The 20,814-nt window shown below is 43.0% G+C and overlaps 2 protein-coding genes across 10 annotated transcripts in view; both read left to right on the forward strand.

Annotated features, from left to right (window-relative positions):
- Positions 1 to 238: 238 nt before the first annotated feature.
- On the forward strand, positions 239 to 6,620 carry LOC143345301 (uncharacterized). 6 transcript variants are annotated; one of them, XR_013080254.1, is made up of 3 exons: positions 239 to 377; positions 547 to 752; positions 5,489 to 6,620. XR_013080254.1 is itself a non-coding variant. In XM_076772281.1 (2 exons), the coding sequence occupies exons 1-2, from the start codon at positions 4,559 to 4,561 to the stop codon at positions 5,536 to 5,538; spliced, it is 480 nt and encodes a 159-aa protein (XP_076628396.1). In that variant the 3' UTR covers positions 5,539 to 6,620. The 6 variants fall into 6 exon arrangements, 1 of the variants encoding a protein (XP_076628396.1); XR_013080256.1 differs by lacking the exon at positions 5,489 to 6,620 and adding an exon at positions 1,974 to 2,966 and having other exon boundaries at positions 525 to 752; XR_013080255.1 differs by lacking the exon at positions 5,489 to 6,620 and adding an exon at positions 1,974 to 2,966 and having other exon boundaries at positions 534 to 752.
- Positions 6,621 to 9,301: 2,681 nt separating this feature from the next.
- The window catches only part of LOC143345830 (uncharacterized), a 94,615-nt gene continuing 83,102 nt past the window's right edge, over positions 9,302 to 20,814 (forward strand). For 2 of the 4 annotated variants that reach the window (XR_013080323.1, XM_076773325.1), the window contains exons 1-2: positions 9,305 to 11,525; positions 13,133 to 13,336. Coding sequence is in view for 3 of the 4 variants with exons in the window: in XM_076773325.1 (XP_076629440.1) it covers positions 9,320 to 11,525; positions 13,133 to 13,336 (2,410 nt within the window). In the remaining variant the exon portion in view is untranslated. Of the gene's footprint in view, positions 11,526 to 13,132; positions 13,337 to 20,814 lie in introns of all 4 variants that reach the window. The other 2 variants (XM_076773324.1, XM_076773327.1) reach the window with 2 other exon arrangements.

A 20,814-nucleotide genomic window follows, 5' to 3' on the forward strand; every position in this document is an offset into this window, starting at 1 on the left:
CTGAAGAGGTCTTGCAAACTATTTCGTCTCGACTTATAATTTCTTGGAAAATTCAACGATCATTATGACCTTAATAATGTTGATTCTGATGCGTTTAACGAAACGAGAGAAAAAGTTGGTAATTTTCGCGTGGCTTAAATTTCCCGCGTTTGGGAATCGCTACGTTAGCGCCATCATGGCGAATCGGTAGTTGGGATATCGGATACCGTATAGTCGTCTTCCTGTTGAGTCGCATCGCGAACAGCATGACGTGAACACGTGCTGATAGCAGAATCGCGGAAGGGACGTTCTGATCGAAGGACGGCGCTCGACGATTCCTGATCAATGATCCATCTTTGGTTAATCGATAACATCTGAATCTGTGGGAAATCGACGAGGTAAAGCACGGTCGAATACAAATACTGTCTCTTAATTAATTTAAAATTTTGTTCGAATAATAGTATAATTGAAATCTTTATTTTCGTTTAACTTTCATTCGAATATGAATTGTGTTCCGTATGGTAGTATTTCGTTTCCATCGATAGTAGAAAAAGTCCAATTTTGCAGATGAATGAAAGACGCACTCCGAGTACCTTCGAAACGTTCCTAAAAAATTTAACGGTCCGTCTGCTCGAAAATGGCAACAGGCCAATTTCGAAAAACTTTGAGGAATCCCAAGAAACATTATGTTCACGTACCGTATCGTCACATTTGGGCCGTATCGTTGAAAAATATTCCATGCAATGTTGCAAATTCTTCGTACAACGCATTAGGTAAGATACACTTTTACTCAACTTTTTATTTCTTCGTTATTTTTCTCGCGAATCGTAACATTCTCTGGTACAAATAATTTCGGAACCGTTGCCAGAACTCTTAATACCTCGAACTTCGAACAGCAAACGTAGAAAGTAATTCGTGCACTTCTTTGCTCTTAATGTATTTTAAAAATCTAGAACCGCGGTACTTTATTGCTTTGGATTTTATTGATTCCTTTCGACTGTTTCCTGGCCTTCTGGAAATATCGACTGTGGATAAAATATCTATTTATTCTATTTTATATCTATAAATTATCTAAGTAGAATAAAATCGAACGATTCCAAAGGGGGCAGTAAGATCGAAACGTAAATCGCGGAGTGTTTATTTCGTGATTTATGGCATCGGGTTGCCGCAAGATCTTTTGGTCAGATTTACGGATCGACGGTGGCCATAAATATTCGTATACTTATTTATTAAAGTAAATGTACCTTTATACGACGATAAAAGTTTCTCGTCGCGGAGGTTCGCGCAGAGTAGCCCGACGAAACGCGATCGAAAATTCTCGTTTCGCTCGTACGAACCGCGATAGAGGCCTTAAAGTCGGGACGATTAAAAACTTTATGTCCATGCAACACTAGCCGTCGACTTGTTTTTGTCAGGCAGCCTATTTATACGCGCCTTTTGGCAGCCACGCGAGAAACCGTCACGTTGATCGCGTCGTCCGTTGCGTTGCTCTTTCCTGTTCGACAAAAATTTGCCAAAATCAGTGTCCAGAGTTCGTCTTCGTTCGAATTTCTTCGATTCCACGGGCATTTCGTAGCCTGGAAAATTCATAGTGATTTCAATATAATTCGAATTATTTTTCAGCGTACATTTACGATATTACAAGTATCAGGGTTCTCCCATTGTAAACGCATTAATCGAGACACGAGTTTGTAGTAAACAGAGCTCTCCTGTGTAGGTCGGCTGTTTCAACGACCAAATTTCAAACAAGTCATTTACGATAGTGAGATGTTGATATTTCTTATACTATCTATACGATTCAAACACCAAGTATTATCGAGACCTCGATGAGACTATAATATTTTCATTTATTCGGATAAATTTGAATCTCAACGTTTATATAAATTCGCTGTCTCGATTAAAAATAAAGTCGACTCGGTATTTTTAATAATTTCTATCTCCAAGCATCGACCAAAAATTTCCTTTTAAAAATGTGCAACGTTCTTGCGGTAAAGCGAAATCTGCTCGCAGAAACAGAATGGACGATCGAGAGCGTTGGATCGACAACAAGTCCAGGAACTGTTGATCGAAACGACGCGAGGGTGGAATCCGCAGGAAACGCGATCGAGGTCGAAGAATTTGAGCAGAGTAAAGTATCGAGGTCAACGAAAATCGAAAATTGAGCGTCCAATCAATTTTTCCCTCGAGCTTTCGCCGACGAACGAAAGCGACGGAAATCCATTCAAGATCGAAGAAAATCGCAAACCTTGGATAACGACCAATTTTATCGAGGACTTTCGATTTTAGGCCGAGCCGTTTCCTCGATCCTTCGATCGATTTTCGTTCATCGAGGCATCGAATCGGATTTCTCGAAGAATTTTCAACCGTTTTATAAAATTTCGCAAATTTCCAGCCGATATCGAACTTTGCCAGACGCAATCGGGTAGTCTTAGTTTTGTTATCTTTATCTTTGGCGATAAAAATACGTTCTTGCTATAGTTTTATTCAAAGCGTAGCAAATGGTGTTTAATTCATATTAGATTAATTATCATCGAACAGACCGGAATGATCATGGCGAGTTTACGAGCGCTGACTGGAAATTTTCAAGCGCTAAGAATTTCCAGTCGCCTTCGTGAACCTGTCTTTTCAATTACGTGCAGGGGGGAGGTCGCTTAAATTAATTTGAGCCTAATACATACGCGAATATTTACAGCTCCTAACTTTTAAGTTTATCTTAATATTGTTTTAACTTACATTTAAGGGGACCGTATAAGTATAAGTTCGATCAAGTTTACTAACCACGTTTCGTTTGTATTTTTTTTATTCGTATCGTTAGAAGAATTGCAAATTTCGAAGGTCGGCGCAGAAATTTGCGAATTCATTTTGCAAACATGAGTTTCGATCTGATCGAGAGAACGGAAGCGACCAACGGTGAACATAATTTTAGATTCGGATTTAATTTAGCTTTATTTTAAGTATTTAACGATGGTTTCATTTCGTTCAACGATTGACGCGTTCAATTGTTTATCACTTTTATCGAACGACCGCTTATTGCTTTTACTAGCCGTTGAGGTCGATTTTTATATCGTTGATGACTCGCGAATGAACCCGTTGCTTGCTTCTCTCTCGAATCTAGGTTGTTCATTGTAAATAATAGGAAACATCACATCGTTTATTATTATTTTAAGAACTAACAATCGCTCGATTGAATAATCGATAGAAACTTGTCGATAAATAATATGCCTTGTTTTATTATAAAGTCATTAAACGTCTAGTGTCATCTACGATTCTTAACGAACGTTCATAAAAAAGTTTAATACCTGATAAATCTTTGATCCATACACTGTTTCAATTATTAATAAGAATCGAAAGATCGTAATAGTGCATGATCATTTATAATAAACGTATCGATAAGTTGTACTTGATTAAATATATTTTATAGCATTTTTGTAGCGGAATTCTTAAAAGATCTATTGAAAATTTGTAGCACAATGACTGTCTAGCTCAGTGCTGTTCAAGTGGAATTAATTGTATTATTGCAAAGTATATTATATGTATGCGCGCATTTTCGAATATTAATAATGTATAAAATATACTTAAGTACCACGCCAATTGTCTGATCCGTGGCGTCTTATTCTCCTGGAACGTCTGGAAACCCAACTTTGCAGCTCCTAAAACGCTAAACAATTGGAAAACAATTATGGTAAATAATTTATCAAGAATTCCGAATGAAAGCTTTCCAATACTTTGGCGAGCGACCGTGGTATTCGAATTTTACTCGCAAGAGATCTTTGAAAGCCGACTTGGCGACTCGACTCGAAGGAAATTCCAAGCGTCAAATCTAACAGAGACGTTCACTCCTCAACGCGTGTATTTTAAACTTCGACCAGCGATTCCAATTTCATGCGACGCGGTGCTGCAGTGGACGGGTTTAACAAGCCATGCTTCCCAATTCGAAACTTGGAATTCAGATGGAACCATTTAAATAAAAACACGAGGCGAACCGCGCGAAAAACAGATTCCCTTTCGCAAAGTAGTCGCTCCTGCTCCCGCCGCGCCGACTGGAACTGTCCACCTAATTTTTAGCACTTTTCATTTTACCAATGAACAAAGTTTCTACCTGAAAATACGTCCTTTTCCATTTAGTTTCCGTTGGAAGTATTCATGTAGGAAAATGGCGACCAGTGTATCTCGTTATTAAACTATTGGTAGATGAAGTCTCTGTAGACTTTTCGTTTTTATAATATCGTTCAATAATCGTCTTCGCCCATTTTTATTTATAAACATGGAAAGCTCAATCTGTTTTATAGTTTTCGAATATTCCGCTTAGCGATGCAAATGGGTTAAGCAAAAAGTATAATGAAGTACTGGATCAATTTCGACAGTCACTGTATATCTTTCTCAATCTTCGAAGCTAATTGAGATACAGTATAACGAATCAGAGATCGCCGTAAACAACCGACGACGGTTCCCATTGGTCGAACATCCCGAGCAAGGACGATCGCTTAGATCGTTCTCGTGGAACGCGGCAGCACCGACGCTAGATCTTCCGTGTGAAGAGTCATCCACGTAACCGTCTAGCTTCCGTCGAGATAGCGACATGTCGTCTAACGTGGAACACCGATCGGAGGAAAAGTTGACGGAGAGGGTCGAGATCGAGATCGACGAGGAGGAGGAGGAGGAGGAAGATCAGAACAAGGGGCGAAAGTTGTGCAAAACTTTGGACGCTCTGTTGGCGGACGTCGATAGCAACGATAACCTGTACGTCGCGGTCCGTCAGTGCCTGCACAAGGTTAATCGAATTTCGAGAAGTTCGTTACCCCAACAGGAAAGTCCTCGATCGCGGGCGAGCACAGGCGGCGTGTCGGAGGAGTCCTCGATGGGCAGATTTCAAACGATCAAAGCGTTCTTCGATCTCAACACGGCCAAGCAGAAGAGGACCACCACGTTCGGTACCAGGCAAACCACCATAGACAAAGTGACCGATATCCTGGGCCTCCGAACTTTATTCTCCAACGATCCCAAAGCAGGTTTGCTCGGATTTACAAGCTGGGAATTATTCGATTAGAAAATTGAGACACTTCGTTTCACTGCTCGTGCAGCCATGTTTGTTTACACGTTACTCGTTAACTCCTCGTGTAGTAAGAGACGTTATTGTACGGCAAGGGGTTAAAGAAATAGAAAGGAAATAATTTATGGACCACTCCAATGTTTGACGCTTGAAAATTTTGAACGATCGTCGTTAGAAATGCTCCCCAGCGCCCTTGAATCATCGAAATTTCAATTCCCTCGCGATTCGAGCAAATATCGAGGCTCGGACACGGAAAGGCGTGCTAAAGTAGGGGAAACGATCGGTCGTAGGGTCTTTTATTTTCGCATGAACGCACTTCTGCAAAGCCTAGCCGTAGATTCGATCGGTTCCTCGATCCATGAAAGCGTCCACGGCGCCGCGCCATGAATTACAATATCCTCGAACGCGTTTCGCGCAGCAACGAGAGAGCTCGTCGTAAATTTTTATCTCTTTCTGCAGAATCCACGAAGAACGGTTTCGACGTCAACGACAATGCGATATCGAAATAATGAAATACCGATGGAGACGAAACCTATTTACGATCGCGTATCAGGCGACCAAGAGAAGGCAGATCAAGAGGAAAAGGGAACCGGAAGCGTGCACCAACGCGATATTACGTTCGAATCTGCATTAGTATCGCCATAGTTAAGTTTACGGATTTTTGCGTCGCGAAAGAATGCAAAATGCTCAATTTTGAATCAACGGAAAAAGTCGAGAGCTGGTCCGTTAAATCTAGCGTTAATATATTTTCCTTTTTCTTTTTTAATGTACCATTTGCATGGAATTATGTTTCTTCTATTCGTATATACATATATTCGCGCTAAATTTACGATCCACTCGGCGGTTTTTAATTGTGAATTATTCGGTGCTTTTGTTGGCGCCATACGTTTCTACTTGGCCGTGCATTATTGCGTGTGAGAGTTTTTCGTATTAAAAAGAATGTTTCAGTGGAAGAAGGAATGTTCTACGAGGGTGGGCTCACTTTTTATAACGGAACGGTTGGAGTAATAAAGCCAGAACTCTTTGGCACGAATCGTCGTATCGTACAAAAGGCAAAACAATGTTCACCGAGCGTCAAGCTACTTTGAAACTTTATAGAAACTGTTGATTCGATAAAGAAATTCGACTCTCGCGAGAACCACTTTTTTCCTCCCCGAATTACTTCAAATTCGGGGCGACGAGATCACCAGAAAACTGTTTTATAGTGACGGATTTTGAGCATAGTTTAAGAAGAAGAAAAGTCTGGAGAACGTATTGCAGTTTTGTATTTCTGTTTCGAAGATTTATACTCAGTTTTATGGACGTAACTGTGTCTTAGATGCTCTACTCGACAGAACCATCGATCGTATTGTACGAGATTGAAAAGAAACTTCTTTTGAAAATTCGTTCGCGTTACTTGAGAAAATTTCTGAGGTAATTTTAGTTTTCGTTTAGTAAAAATATTCTTCGAGAGAAAGTCATGAGAACAAGATGATCATTAGTTCTAATTGTACTCGAGTAAATTAAAAAATAGATTAGTTAAGTATTATTATACGTATCGTACGAGAAAAACCTCTGGCTGGATAATCTCAATGATTTTAGAGAATGAATATCAGGGATACAAAAATCGCTGTGTATTTAATATAGCGATACATTCTGAATGTTTAACTCATAAATATAGGAAATAAAAGTCTTTAAGATAGTGGAAATTTTTCAAATCTTTCTGGAGCCCTCTTAAGATATAGGAAATGCATAATTATATTCAGCATGACATCATAGTCTATACGATTACGATATACATATATTCTATAAAATATCTTTTTCAAATAAATCACTCGAATAGAGTGTTTCTTTAATCTTGCACATCCTAATATATTATAATATCAACAATATTACAATTAATATTTCAAGCGTGGAGAGAATCCCAGCTTGAATCTATCATTAATTAAAGAAAACGCAGATGTTTTTGGAACGTTAAAGGGAACCATCGAAGACGCTCGAAATCGTTTCGAGAGACTGACATATTTAGGCGCTGAGTAAGATTACTCGTTAAAACCAATAAAGAGGAATTAAAGTTCCCGCGTGCAAACAACAAATTTCCATTGGATAGTCGTGAGATCGAACCGCGATTGGTCGAGTCAACAGCGAGTACGGAACGTCCTTGCGAGTCAGCCTTCGTACAGCGTGAAGTTAACGACGCGTTCCGGTCGACGATCGATACGAATCGGCAGTTGTTGATCGCCTCGCAGCTCGTTTCGTTCTTGGTCTACACTGTTTATCGTTGCGTATGTAAAACATTTAAACGTTGCTTATCTCGTATCGGTTTTTCGATCGTGCTTTGTACATCGTGCTGTGTCAGCGGCCAGTTATTGCGAGTGAACGTTCTTATTAGCGAATACGGTGCTGGACACGTGTTTGCGAAAGAAACAAAGGAACGTTGTTGTCTTAGACGCGAAGGTCGTAAACGGTTCGTTCGAACGACGACGCAAGTGTAACGTGTACCTCGAGGCCGCCTATAACACTGTTCAACACGAATTTTAATGTGCAATATTCACCGAGTCTCGTAAAGTTTCTCGTCTTCCACGCGAAACACGTTATCGAGTTCTTGTAAAAACGTACGATATTGAGCAAATACATGATCTGTCGCGCGCAGTGACGGACCTAGAGATAATTCCAGGGGTCTCTCTCCGATCTGAAATATTTTTCTAAACATATATTTAGCTTCCTATTGTTCCGCTTCGATTTATTATTTCGGTTGAACTTTGTTTTTTGGGGGGCGTTGAAACGTTGGCCTAGTTTTTTTTAGCGTACGTTTCGATACACAGTAACGGAACACTCGATTCTCGGAATTAATTCTGTTGACCCAAACCTAACCCAACAGTTGTGAATTTTTATGGCGACGGTTCTACCGTTCGAATAATATATGTAGATTTAGTTTTAAACGTAATCGATACAATTAACACATTCGCGACCGGTCACGTAGCCCTACACCATTTTGAAATTGACGCTGCTGGAGATTACGTATCACACCAGGTAAATTTATCTTATTAAATTTATCATATTTGTTCGCATAAAATGTATTAGGAATTTTAAAAACTGGATAGGGACACTATTTTTTACATTCCCACTTTGGAAATTATATACAGCGTTGAGCTAATCGTTTAGCTCGACAATCGTAGGTCGCGAATGTGTTAAAAAGCAGTCTGCATTCAAATATTTTTCTCTCGTTTATTTGACAAGTAGTTAGTATTCAATTTGACGGTCGTATAAATATACGTAACCTAACCTATCTAACCGATAATTGGACCATATTTGTGCAACCACAGGTTGTTAATGCCTGTGTCCACCGAAAGAGCCACAAACTCTTCACTTTCAATATTTGAGTAATTTATTTCAATTTCTAGTCCTAATAATCTCCGAATCGTGGAAAAGTTATAGATAAAAAACATCTATTCGAAACTTTCAAATTCCATTTAGAAGATTACATTTCGCACAAACTATTTTTATTTTATACAAAATCATACATTTTTACAAAAACTCGTGCTTTCCAAAAACTGAAAGCGATAGAAATATTCTACTTTCGAGTTTACATTCGAGACGAGAAACAACACTACGTCAGTGACTTGCAAACTTTTCTTAATTAACATAGAATTTATTTATAATTTACAAGTTCTTTCTCTATCTTTGGTGATACGAGAAAAATGTTTTTTTTTCTTTTATGAAGTTATATTTTAGCAGGGTTTTAGGATCATCGATTATTTTATAAATGGAATCGTTCTTTTTCTTATCTCTCGTAGCTGATACTAAAACAAGTTCAACCGTCCCAGCGATACGACCTTGAACCAGAGCTGTAATCTGATTACATTTGACACGATCAAAATTACACGATAATTATATAGTTTTTTTTACAATTATAATTCCATTGCAGTTGGACGCGATAATTACGATAGAACAAGGTTATATGCTGGTACACGGTTTAATTTAGCTAGACATCGGTTACAAGAGTAGACACCTATATAATTTCACTTAAAAAAGTATCTTTGTAACACAGAAGTAACCACTAAAATTATTTATTACACGAGTAAAAACCCATTAGTGTACAAGAGAAGATATAATGATATTTTCACGGTTGAAGTAGAGAACAGTGCTTATAGATAAACATATAAATACTAATTTACTTTCCTCGCAAATAAATCACCCCAGTGGATATTACAAATCAAGAAAGAAACAAGCTTTTATTTATTTAACAGTGTAATCGTCGAAACTGTACCCCTATTCGGAAGCGCGTAGAACACCGTCGCGATAGTTTCGATGGATGAAACCGAGAATTACCGGGATCCGACGACGAAGATGTCCAGGTCGAATTCCTCAAGTTCTTCCGACTCGTGCCAGCTGCGACTCTCGGAGAGCTTCGCGACGCCAATTCGATCGAGTCTGTTCGAAACGGGAAGAGAGGTCAGCCCTGCCATACAGAGGATGATAGAAAAGCTGAACAATCTGAACCTGGAGACGCCGCAGCATTCCAGGGCGCCCGTTTGCACGCCAGTCAGCCAATCCCCGCTGACTGTAGAGAGCCTCAGCAAGGAAGACTTGAGCAGCGGGATGAGTAACTTGAAACGCGCGTTGGAGTTGCGATTCAACACGTGTCTGTCCAGCTCGAAGAGGAGAAACAGCAGTCCTCTGCCTAGGAAACACTTTATCGACAATCGCAAGCTGATAACTATGCTGGACGAGGAACACCAACGTCGTCGTGCCTTGAACTCGGATTCAGACACGGAGAACTCTCCCGAGAAGATCAGCCCGATCTTTGATCGGTCGCTGAACAGGATTCGCAGCCATCTGCTGAGCAGTTCGTCGAAAAAGGACTCTGAAGACTCTCACCAAAACCTGGAGAACTCGATGGAGTGCAACCCTTTGCCCGAGGACGACGTCTCTCAGCTGGAGCGCAGCTTCTACGAGATATCGGAGGTGTACGTAGTCCTGAAAAAGGTGAACATGTCGAGGAACCGAACGGAGAAACATCGGGTAGCGTTGACGAGACAGAACGTACGGGGCGAGGAGATCTTCAAGGAGGCCATAAACGTCAGTTTTAACGACATACTGACGCCTGAACAGAAGAATTTGATTCTGGAGAACTACCTGCAGACCCTCATCGACGATTCGTCCAAGATCGGTGCGTCTGGCTCCAAGAAGGACGATCAGGACGCTTTGAACGAGATCGACGATCTTCGCGAGCGGAACAACAACGTGGATAAAGAAACGAACGACTGTTTGGAGATCGAGTCGGAGAAACCAGCAGGTTCAGAAGAGAACGTGGATAAGAGGAAGAAGGATGTTTGGATTTCGCCGTCCTTCGACGTGAAGTTTCGTCGCCTTTTAGGCAAGTGGCACAAGATCTGCGAAACAGGCGAGCAAACTTCCCCGATGAACGAAGACCAGGACAAAGATCCTTCGCCGCCCGAGCGCTTCAGAATCGACAGGTCCAAGTCTCTGTCGGCCTTGGTCCCTAGAAATTGCGAGAAAATGGCAGACGAGCAGGACGAACGATCCAAAAGTACTCGAGAGACGAAAGTCTCGGAAACCAACGGAGTCGGGGACCGCGGCGACTCGAATTCTGACGATGTCTCGAACGAAGATGGCTCGAAAACGAACGAGTCCTGCGATCAGCAGAGTTCGTGTTACTCGGACAAGTCCGTGAAAAACTTGGAGCTTTCGGAGAAATCGGTGAATCGGTCAAGCTTAACCGAGAGGAACTCTGTCAACGTGGAGGAGAAGTTACACTCTGGGAAAGAGACCAATCCAGAGACGCACAAGGAACTGGACGTCAAGTTTAGAAGCCTTTTCGACAAATGGCAGGAAACGTGTGACAACAACAGCAAAAGTTCCGGCAGGAAGAAGAGTCATTCCGAATCAGAGACTGCAGATATACTCGATGAAGTCTGCTCGAGTTGCAAGCGTTTCAAAGTAGAGAGATCGAAATCATCCGCGGCTATACTGATCCACAAATCACGCGTGGAACAGGCCTACGAAGACGAAGACTGCACGTCGTCACCGGTTATTTTGACAACGAACTCGGACAGCAAGGATGAACTTTGCAAAAGCTCGGAGAAGGACGAATCCGATAACGATTCGAGAAGATCCGTCACCAGCTCGACAGTTGCCAACATGTTCGAACTGTCCATGGACCTGGAATCCTCCTTCGAAACCAAGAGCTGCGAAGACTTTTCGATTTCCGAGGAAGAGGTACCCGAACAGTCTTCTTCGGCCAGCTACGAGTCAACCGAGTATAAATCGCTGACAGAGGCGAAGGTTGACGATGGTTCGTTTTGCGACACAGAGGAGAACGACGACGTTTTCGAGCCCGACAGCAGCAGGGAGAAGATGGTCAGTAATTTCAGAGACTTCTTGCAGAAACTAGCCTCCAAGAAGAAGTGCACGCAGAGTCCTGCGGCGGAGAAACCACGCAGGACATTCCGGAGGCAGCCAATGTTGACGTTTGCTGGTAGACCCAAACCAGGTAATCGACGTCGCGTGACAAATTTCGAGGGTTCTTTCACGATGCAAATTATCGACGGAAAAGGTAGCGAACATTAGCGAGAGACCACCGATACATCGAGAAAATTTAATTTAAATCTTAATTCGTTACGAAGATTTATTTAGATTTATTTCTATTGCGTTTGTTTCGTATTCGCCATTTAGAGGTAGGTTCGCATTATTTATCAAGCGGACGAGGTATTCTTCATCAAACATGTATCATCGCATTTTAAAAACGAATTTTAATCCACGTAAACCCATAATTTTCACGTTTCGTTTGAACGTCCAGCAAATATATTACGCATAATTAATGTGCCAGAACACGCATAATAAAATGTGCAGGATTACACGTGCTCGATCAATAATTAATTACTTATCGGATTGACAATTTACCGTGAGCTTTAATGCGAAGCTGTCGACAGGATTGTTGTTTTATCAAAGACACTTGTTCCATGTGTACCGGAATTAATCGCGAAAATGTATTCAACGAAGAATACTTTGTTCCTTTGAATTGGTAAATTATATGAATATTACTGAACCGTTGGTAGAATATTGCTATTATATCGTGGCAATTCTGTTCCAAATGTCCCCGATGTTTCAATTAAAATCGACGCTGAGGGGCTCTTCTGGACGATGATTCGTAAAATGGACATCGCAACGGAGACGAAATTCGACAGCAACAGTGTTTGACGCTTCACTGGGTTCTAAGAGACGTCCCTCAAATTGGGAGGGATAGAAATGTTCAATTTACGAATCACGCTTGGAGTTCATTTTAAGAATCATCGCTGTAAAGAGATACTTTCAACTTTCTGAGGCGCACAGCGCAGCGAGTTAAGGGGAATCGAGGGACAAAAATCAAGTTTTAAGATTTTTTACTTTTGACCCTTTTCGATGCACTGTGCGGGGTCTAGAAAGATCTTCGAAGCATCGAAAAGATCGTAGACTCTGATAACCTGGCGCGATCGTCCGATGAAACGTTTGCACGGATTAGTTTCGGTTCGACTTGCAGTCGCAATTGAAAACGGGGCCCGTTAAATATTGATCTAGCGGTGTTCCGGCGCGCGTAGCGACAATGTTATCGCGATTCGTTCGCGTCGTATCTCTCCAATTAATGCTTCGCATACATTTGCGAACGTAACGTCGTGAAAGTTCGCCGCGCGGGATTCTCTTTCTTCGAGGATGATTTATAGCTGGCCGCTTTATCGCGGCCCATTCTAAATGGCTGTTTGCATGCGCCTGGAGGGCCGGGGAAGAAAGACAAACTGTGGAGAACATTGGATCGGGAGCACCGCGCGCAATCCCACTTTTCTATCGTGGTTAGACGATAAATCATAGAAAATGAATCGCGGCTAACTATACCATGAATTTATCATTGTTGGGGGAACTTTACGTCGCCGACTTGGGCTTGGGCCCGCTTCGAAAACCTCTCCAAACGTTCAGGGGCCATCCAGGCTATCGTCTTTCGACCTCTGTGATTTTCTTTATACGAATGCTGTTTTTAAATCGTAGCAATTGTTTTAGACGTTGTAAGGCTCGGCCATTGGAGAGGTTCCTTCTATCGCTAACGAGTGTTTGTTTTCTTCTTTGCAGATGTCCCCTTCCCGCCATCGCACAAATTGACATTGGCAGAGGTGTTCGACGCGCGGACGGATCGGCCGCGGCCGGAAATCCTCAAACAACACTTTATCCTCGAAGGTAGGATCGACGAGGCGGCGGCCCTTCGTATAGTCAACGATGGGGCCGCCCTGCTGCGCTCGGAGAAGACCATGATCGAAATCGAAGCTCCAGTCACCGGTGAGTTCACCCTTTCCCTTCCTCGGTAAATAAACACGCATTGCACACAGCCAGTTTTAACGTCGGTATCGTTCGGTACGATACCGACGTTCAAGTTCGTTTATCTTCGCCCACGAGATAGAAAGTGTTTTGCATTTCGATCGACCGAGAAATATTGATAAGCGCCAACTTGCGTCGTTTGCTCCACGGTGGTCAACGATAAAGAAATTTATCAGGTGTTTAAAGAACAGAGGCGTTACCCAAAGAAAAATATGTTTTTGTCGACCGTGGACTTGCGTCACTTGTATATCTATCGAATTTCAGAATGTTGTAACCGACCAGTTACACCATTCCAGTTAGAAAGTAGTAATCACAACCCAACGATAAAAGAATAAGAAAAGATGCTTGTATCGAGTTTCGCCGCGTGCTCGATACGTCGTCGAATCAATTTTCCGCGTGAGAGAGGCGGAAGAAGGTTCATTTTTGAAAAGCAACTCGCGCGAGCCGCTCGAGCGGACACATTATATCGGAACACATTAGAGCGAAAAATGTAGGAAAGCTCTTGACACAGTTTCCACGTATAGCGCGCCGCGGCGAAAGAGCGATTCGTCACCTTCAGTGTGCGTTTACATGAACGGTCGCACGAAGGCGGAAAGCAGTATCGAACACGTCGTCCCGTATCCGTGAACGAGCACGAGCGCCGCACGGTCGACGGACGCACGGTTCACCGGTTCGTTTCGCCTCATCCAATGAGGGACACGAGGATCGATTCCGCTCGTGTGGACCGGCCTTAAACTCTCGGCCAGGTAGAAACGCGAGGCCTCGGACGCTTACACGCGACCCCCGACTTCCCTTCTGCCGCGTTTCTATGTTTTAACGCGACGCCAACTTCGTCTTTCGTCCTCCTCTTTCCCCCGTGGAATCTTTCTCCGAGTCTAGAGCACTTATTTTCGAGAAAATCGACTTTGAAACAAGTAGAAACAGCGAGCAACCAGTCCTCCAGTGTCCAAAGTTCCCAAACATCGATGGAAACGGCAACCCCAAGGTCTCTCGATTCTGGATCGATGCTATTGTTGCATCATCAAACGTTACAAAAATATTCTTCAACGTTTCCATTTTCCATTTTTCTGGTTTTTAGTCTTCAACTGCTTCCGTCCTGACCCTTATTTTCCCCCTTCTCGCTTTCTTCGAGCTCCTACTCCTATTCAGGTGGCCGTTTCGCCTTTTTCCGCGTCAGCATTTGATGGCTCGGTCCACTGTCGCAGTTTTTCCACGCGGCACTCGACCTTCCGCTTCCGTTTTTCCCCGTTCTGCTCGACCTTCTGCTTCCGTTTCGCAGCTTCTCCCGGGACACGTTCGTCCTCTGCTTTTTATCTGTCCTCGGTGATCCTTAGTAATGCACTTTTGCCATCCTAGCGCGAAAGCCCGTTCGCGAGAGCATTCGGGAAATCGTGTTCTTTTCCTCTCTTCTTACCTTTACGAAACAACGCCGAGATTAATCCAAGTTCCTCGAACTATAATACATTTCGAATTTTTACTAATTTCGATACATTTACGTTTTTGCAACGCAAACGAATCTGTTCGCAGCAGTCGCGTTTATCGCGTGCAATTTTTACCTGGAATCGCTGACGCCGTCGAACGTTATTAGCGAAAATTCTCCGCGTCTCTTTGACGGGGAAAATTCAAAGTTCGACAAATTGTTCTCGCGAATCTAACGCCAGGTTTATGGAACCCATCGATTCGATCGAATATTTAGAGTTACTAAATTATTTGTTAGCATTTCTCGCACGAAACTTGTGAATTTCGTCGTTTCACGACGTCTCGACCTTCGCCTTCTCTTCGGAAAATTACGTTCATTTGCATCTCAACGCATCCGTTCGGTGGCTGTTTATGCAGAGACTCATCCATGTCGTCGTCTAATTTTCATGGTAGTCTACGTCGGAACATGTGCAAGCACATTGTATGCAAATGTCAATGACTTTATTCGCGTGTAATTTGCTTACGCGAGGCTTGCTAAACGTCGCAAGTATTTCCGCGATACTCTAGAAAACGATGAAGAGTAAATTACGCGAAAATGAAATCATCGATATTTACATAGATACACACGTCGTCTAGTCGGCCTACGTTAAAAATCATTTTTACTTAGAGTTTTATATTTGTGAATATTTGCTTTTTCGCGGTTTTTACATCAAAATCTGCACTCGAACGGTCACCTAAATTGGGATTAGCGGAGAAATACGGTAAACGTAATTCAAAGCATACGTTGAACGGGAGAAACTGCGGCCCGCGGACCAGATGTGGCTCCCTGCATCATTTTCTACGGCCATCTACAAAAAGTCGACCATGTGGACCCCCTCGGAGCAAAAAATCTCCCCCAAAGTGATTCATTGCCTCTATTTTTAATTTCATTTCTGCTTAAAATGGAATGTTTAATTGGCGGAAACGAAACAAGACAGGAAAAGGTAAATACCTGCTCGAACGAGAATTTCGGACTCCACGAGGTTCAATTATAAATAAATTATTAAACGAAAACAGTGGAACAGCGTGCAATTGGACGAACGAGGCACGGCGTCTTACTTAGAATGGCTGCAACAACCATAACGACCGGTCGACACACCCTTCCTTCCACCGCGAATCCTCAATTACGCGCATCAATTAGTTCCATCACGGTCGTCTTCACGGTGTCTGCGATTGTTCTCCCGTGCACAATACACGCCAGAACACAATAACACGGATCGATTCGATTCTGTCCTTCATCCCCACCTTTTCGCGCTATCCTCCGACGGACGGCGTCGCAGTTATTATCTACCTTCCGTCGATCGGGCGACGCAACTTTTATTGGGGAGGATTGATGTCCCCTTTCCTTCCGTTGATCCTCTTAACTTCATCTTCCAACGTTGTTCGCCGTTACGTACAACTACTGTTTCCCCGCTCTGCACGACAATCGTCTTCCTCCTTCTCTGATCTTTTCCTTTGCGGGAACTTTGGTGAAAGATTCGAGGAAGATTCTCAAGGAAACTCTAAGACGCGAAATATCACAAATAGTTTGTGTTCTATTTAAATTTAAAGACGCGACACTCAATTTGGATAACCCAGTATTTAAGAAAAAAATTCGTCCCGTAAAGAGTTAAATACCGCGTAAGTTTCTTCAGTCTTCGATACAAGGGTAGTTTTTCGTTAATCATCCCCTCCTAAACGATCGACTTCCGGGTCAACTGCGTCGAGTTGTATTTCCTCCGGAGACGACCAGACGTCGTTTCGTCGAAACCGCGAAACGCTTCGACGAGCATTGCTCAAACATTTTTCTCCACCTTGAAAAGTACGACGCTCGCTCGAGCGGCCAAGTGGCTCGGCCTGTGTATCGTTAAAAGCAGCGAGAGGTCCCCCCCGCGATCAAAGTTAAAACGACTACGGTTCTTTTCTTCGCGGAAACCCCCGCGAGAACGTCGGAGAAAAATCGACACAAGGGATTCGCCTGATCGCGAATCACTCATTCTTCCAAGCTCGCCTCCTCTGACCCGATTTTTCTCGTTCGACCTCGCTCGTACGCCGCCTCCGTCCATTGTGCTCGTAATTCATCTCTCCCTTCCCTTTTCTTCGACCGTTTCGTTGCAGATCCGCATTCGACGACGAGACGCCCCCGCGGTGCGCAATTTCTCTCGCCCAGCCGCCTCTTCTTCCCTCTTTTCTCCCCCATGCACCGCGACACGTGTGCGCCACGTTGTTACGCCGGGTTCTTCCTAACTTCCAGCGACCTTCGAGGACATTTTTTCATTCGTTGCAACTTGTAAAAACCACGTTTCAACGCCATTTTGAATGTATATACAGGGTGTTCGGCCACCCCTGGGAAAAATTTTAATGGGGGATTCGAAAGTCTTTTTTTTTCACCCAAAACTTTCAGCACTTACTCGAATTTTTTTCTCAAAAGTGGGTAGGATTTCGAGGGTATGTCTATTCACCAAAAATGATTGTAATTGACCCCCGCAACAAATTATTTAGATCGGAACTTGGAATATTTTTTGATGAAAATTTTCTCAACTTTGAGAATTAATTTCCTTGGCTCCTTAGTGGTCAGAGACGGAAGCGACTGTTCACGGAGGTATTAACGAATCCCTCGGTTTTCTGGGTGGAAATTCTTTCGAAAGACGATCCGCTCGCACGAAAAGGCCGCCGGTTCTTCGGGAATTATTTCCAGGAGCACGCAATACGGTAATTCCCTCTTTCCAGACTGTCGCTTTGACCGTTTCAATATCGTGCTCGCGGTTCGCTCGCCAACGGGAGCCTCTAATCAAAAAAGGGGCGGCGTCGAGGGTATGCCCGGAGGCGCCGTTAAAATTTTCCAAGCAATTCCACGGAATTGCGAAACATAACGTTCCGCCCGCCGACAGTTTCACCGTCGAGTCTCTTTATTATCCTATTTCCTTTCTATCATGAAAATTGTTATCGAGCATTCGCCGCGGACCATCGTGAAGCTGGCCCGTAAACCGTCGGCCGTAAAATTATCTTTCGGATCGCGATTTCGAGAAACGGAGAATAAAATTTCGTTGCTCGCGGGACCGCTTTACCCGTGACCTCGCCCCAGCCTGCGTCTCGAATCGTAAAAGTCCGGTCGTCCGTGCACCGATTGCGACCGAATTCGAACGGTTCGAGGTAAGGAATTTTATTTTGCTCTCGGTTCGAATTTCGTAACATTATAATATTACGCTCCGGGGAGAAAAATTTAAAAAAAGAAAAAGGAGAATTTCTAATTTTTCGTGTTTCTCTGACAATAAATTTCAAGAAACGTGTACGCGAGTTTCGAAAGCGAAATATGAACTGCCCTTTTTCCTCGTGGCTTGAAAACCGGTGGTTTTCCACTGGTAAGAGCGAAGAAACGTTGATACGTTGTAAATTAATACCGGGGAAAGTTGAGATTGCCAGATTTTCTCGTGCGTGCATTCCTGGGAGTAAACCGGGATACACCGAGTGTAAAACTGCGGAGCCCCCCTCGTGATGGTCAAAATCGTCCGGATTCCACGTTTTCCGAGTGCTTCCTTAACGATCTCGAGCGTCCTACATCGTTCACCCAATTTCTCAAGTTCTCTTCCCCGACGGGGTGTTATCTTAATGCACTTTCCGGAAAATTGAGACCCCCGAAGGCTGAAAGTACGTGTCGTTGAAAGGCTCGTGGACCAGCCAGGGGAACAACGACGGTCGCGACGCGGACGTTGAATTATTCAAAAAATTCCCTAGGGGTAGACGGGACGAAAGTTTCGGCATAACTCTCGTCGAACATTAATTGAGCCTCGCCGCGGCCAGCATAAACGCGACAGTTTAATGCGTAACTATCTTGTACGGGGCGCATTCTCGCTGATTCGAACCTCTGAGTAATTTATGCTTATTGTCTTACCTTCTTTTCGAATTTCAATCGCACTTTCAATCAATCGAACAGAGTATTATCGAACTGCTTTAATCGTTTCTTCGACGCGAATGTCCCTGAACTCTACATATGTAACATAGTTTTCCTCAGCGAAATTAAAAACTGTCAAATCCTTCTAAAAAAATTAATCTTGGTTGCGGGGGTCAATTACAATCATTTTTGGTCAATAGACATACCCTGAAATCCTAACCATTTTCGAGAGAAAAAAATTCCTTACCGAAAATACAATGTCTGACCGTACGTGACATTTTTCCCTGAAAATTTTCGACGAAATTGAAAAGTTTCAAATCGATCTGGAAAAAATTATTCTAATCGATAGAAATGACCGAGACTGAAATTTCAAAATGGCTCGAAATAATCGAGGTCTTCGCTGTGCAAGCAAATTTTGGAATTAACTGCCATTAGAGATATTTGAAGATATTCCCTTTCGGATGCAAACCATACTGTGGCGGAATTGCTACTTCAGACACGTCCGTGTCAGCTCGAACCGCGAAGTTGTTAATTGTCTTATTATACGATAACGAGATAAATTCGACGCTCGGTTAATACGCTCGGCGGCTCGAGCCACATTAGCAACACTGTTGCCAACGTGTCTCGATGAAATTATATCTCGTTTTCGCGAGGAAACAGCAGTATCGGTTGCCGAAACTCCTGTTAAGACGAGATCGTGATATCCCCGGTTAGAATTTCTGTTTAAGATAGTTGGAGGATAGGTTTGAGAATGTTTGAACGCTCGAGATTCGAGAATAGAAGGACTCGTTACGATCGAGATTTAGAAACGGTCGATCAAATCGTTCAACTACTAATGTTACTAGTTTCGCGTAATTTATCTATCTATATAGAATATATAATTCCGAACCTCATAGCACGATTTCAACCAAACTTGGTACACGTATGACTTGCCATCTAGAGAAAAATACTGTGAGGGTAAGACACCCCTGACACCCTTCGAGGCGAGGGTAAGAAATAATCGAAAACGATCGGTAATAGTGTCGGATCCATAGTTTCCCGGATGACAACACCGGGTAATCAGCTAGTGTCAGGATGAAAATGCATGCTGGAAGGTACATAGAAGGGACATAAAAGCTCGATGTTGATCGTGGACGGTTTCCTCGAATATAAAAATACACCCGGTGTACGGGGCTACGACGACGATCGTAAATTCGCGTAGCTGGTCGGTGTATAGCGTCCCGAGAAAAGTGTTCTGCTCGATTATTCCCCGATACGGAACCAGCATCTGAATAGGTGGGAGCCATAAGGAAGAGTTGGAAAATGGGTGGGGGAGGAATATAGCATAGCAACGATTCCCCGGTGGGTGCTGGTACGAATACAAATTTCTCTCTTATCGCGATATATGAAACAATGTGCTCGCGCAGACCATCCCCAGGAGACTCCGGTGGCTCAAAGAGAACTCGATATCGCGGCGGGGGTTGGCCGGGAAGCGAAGCTGTCGACAAGCCTCAAAGGTTTATCGTTCCTTTCCGTTGTCATTCCTGGGTAATACGCGATACTTGATACTGAATACGTAGCTTCGTTTATTGGATTTTTCAAAGAGCTTGCAGCGCGATAGGGGAATCGAACCCCTCCGATGCCCAGAGCATAGAAACTGTTTGCTCACGCCGCGCCGTTCCTTGCCATCCGAAAGGCCCACGTGATTAATCGACGGAGCGCTTTTCGCGCGAATCGAGCCACACATATCTTCCATCGACCGAGACAACGCAGTCGTTTACGCGATTCCATAAGTCTTTGCGTACTCGGTTTTTTAAGTATATTGGCTTTTGATTGCTGCAGTAAGAAAAAGTACAAACACAAGGATTTGTCTATTCATCTACGCACCTCCTGACGAAATCACGAACCGCTACGCCAACTTTAATAATCAGAATTGTCGCGTATTTAAGGGCAAGTTTAAATATGTTAACTTTCGATTACTACAAGAAGAAAAAATACAGTTACTCGTATTCGTTCGCTATAAATGAAAAGAAACTCGTTTCTCATAAATTCCTCGCCACTATTTTATTTAAAAGGTAAATAAAATATTTGTACACAGTTTCCAATAGAAATGAGATTAAAGCTCTCCAAA

The sequence above is a fragment of the Colletes latitarsis genome, chromosome 9 (genome assembly GCF_051014445.1).
Source record: "Colletes latitarsis isolate SP2378_abdomen chromosome 9, iyColLati1, whole genome shotgun sequence".
Classification (NCBI taxonomy): Eukaryota; Metazoa; Arthropoda; class Insecta; order Hymenoptera; family Colletidae; genus Colletes; species Colletes latitarsis.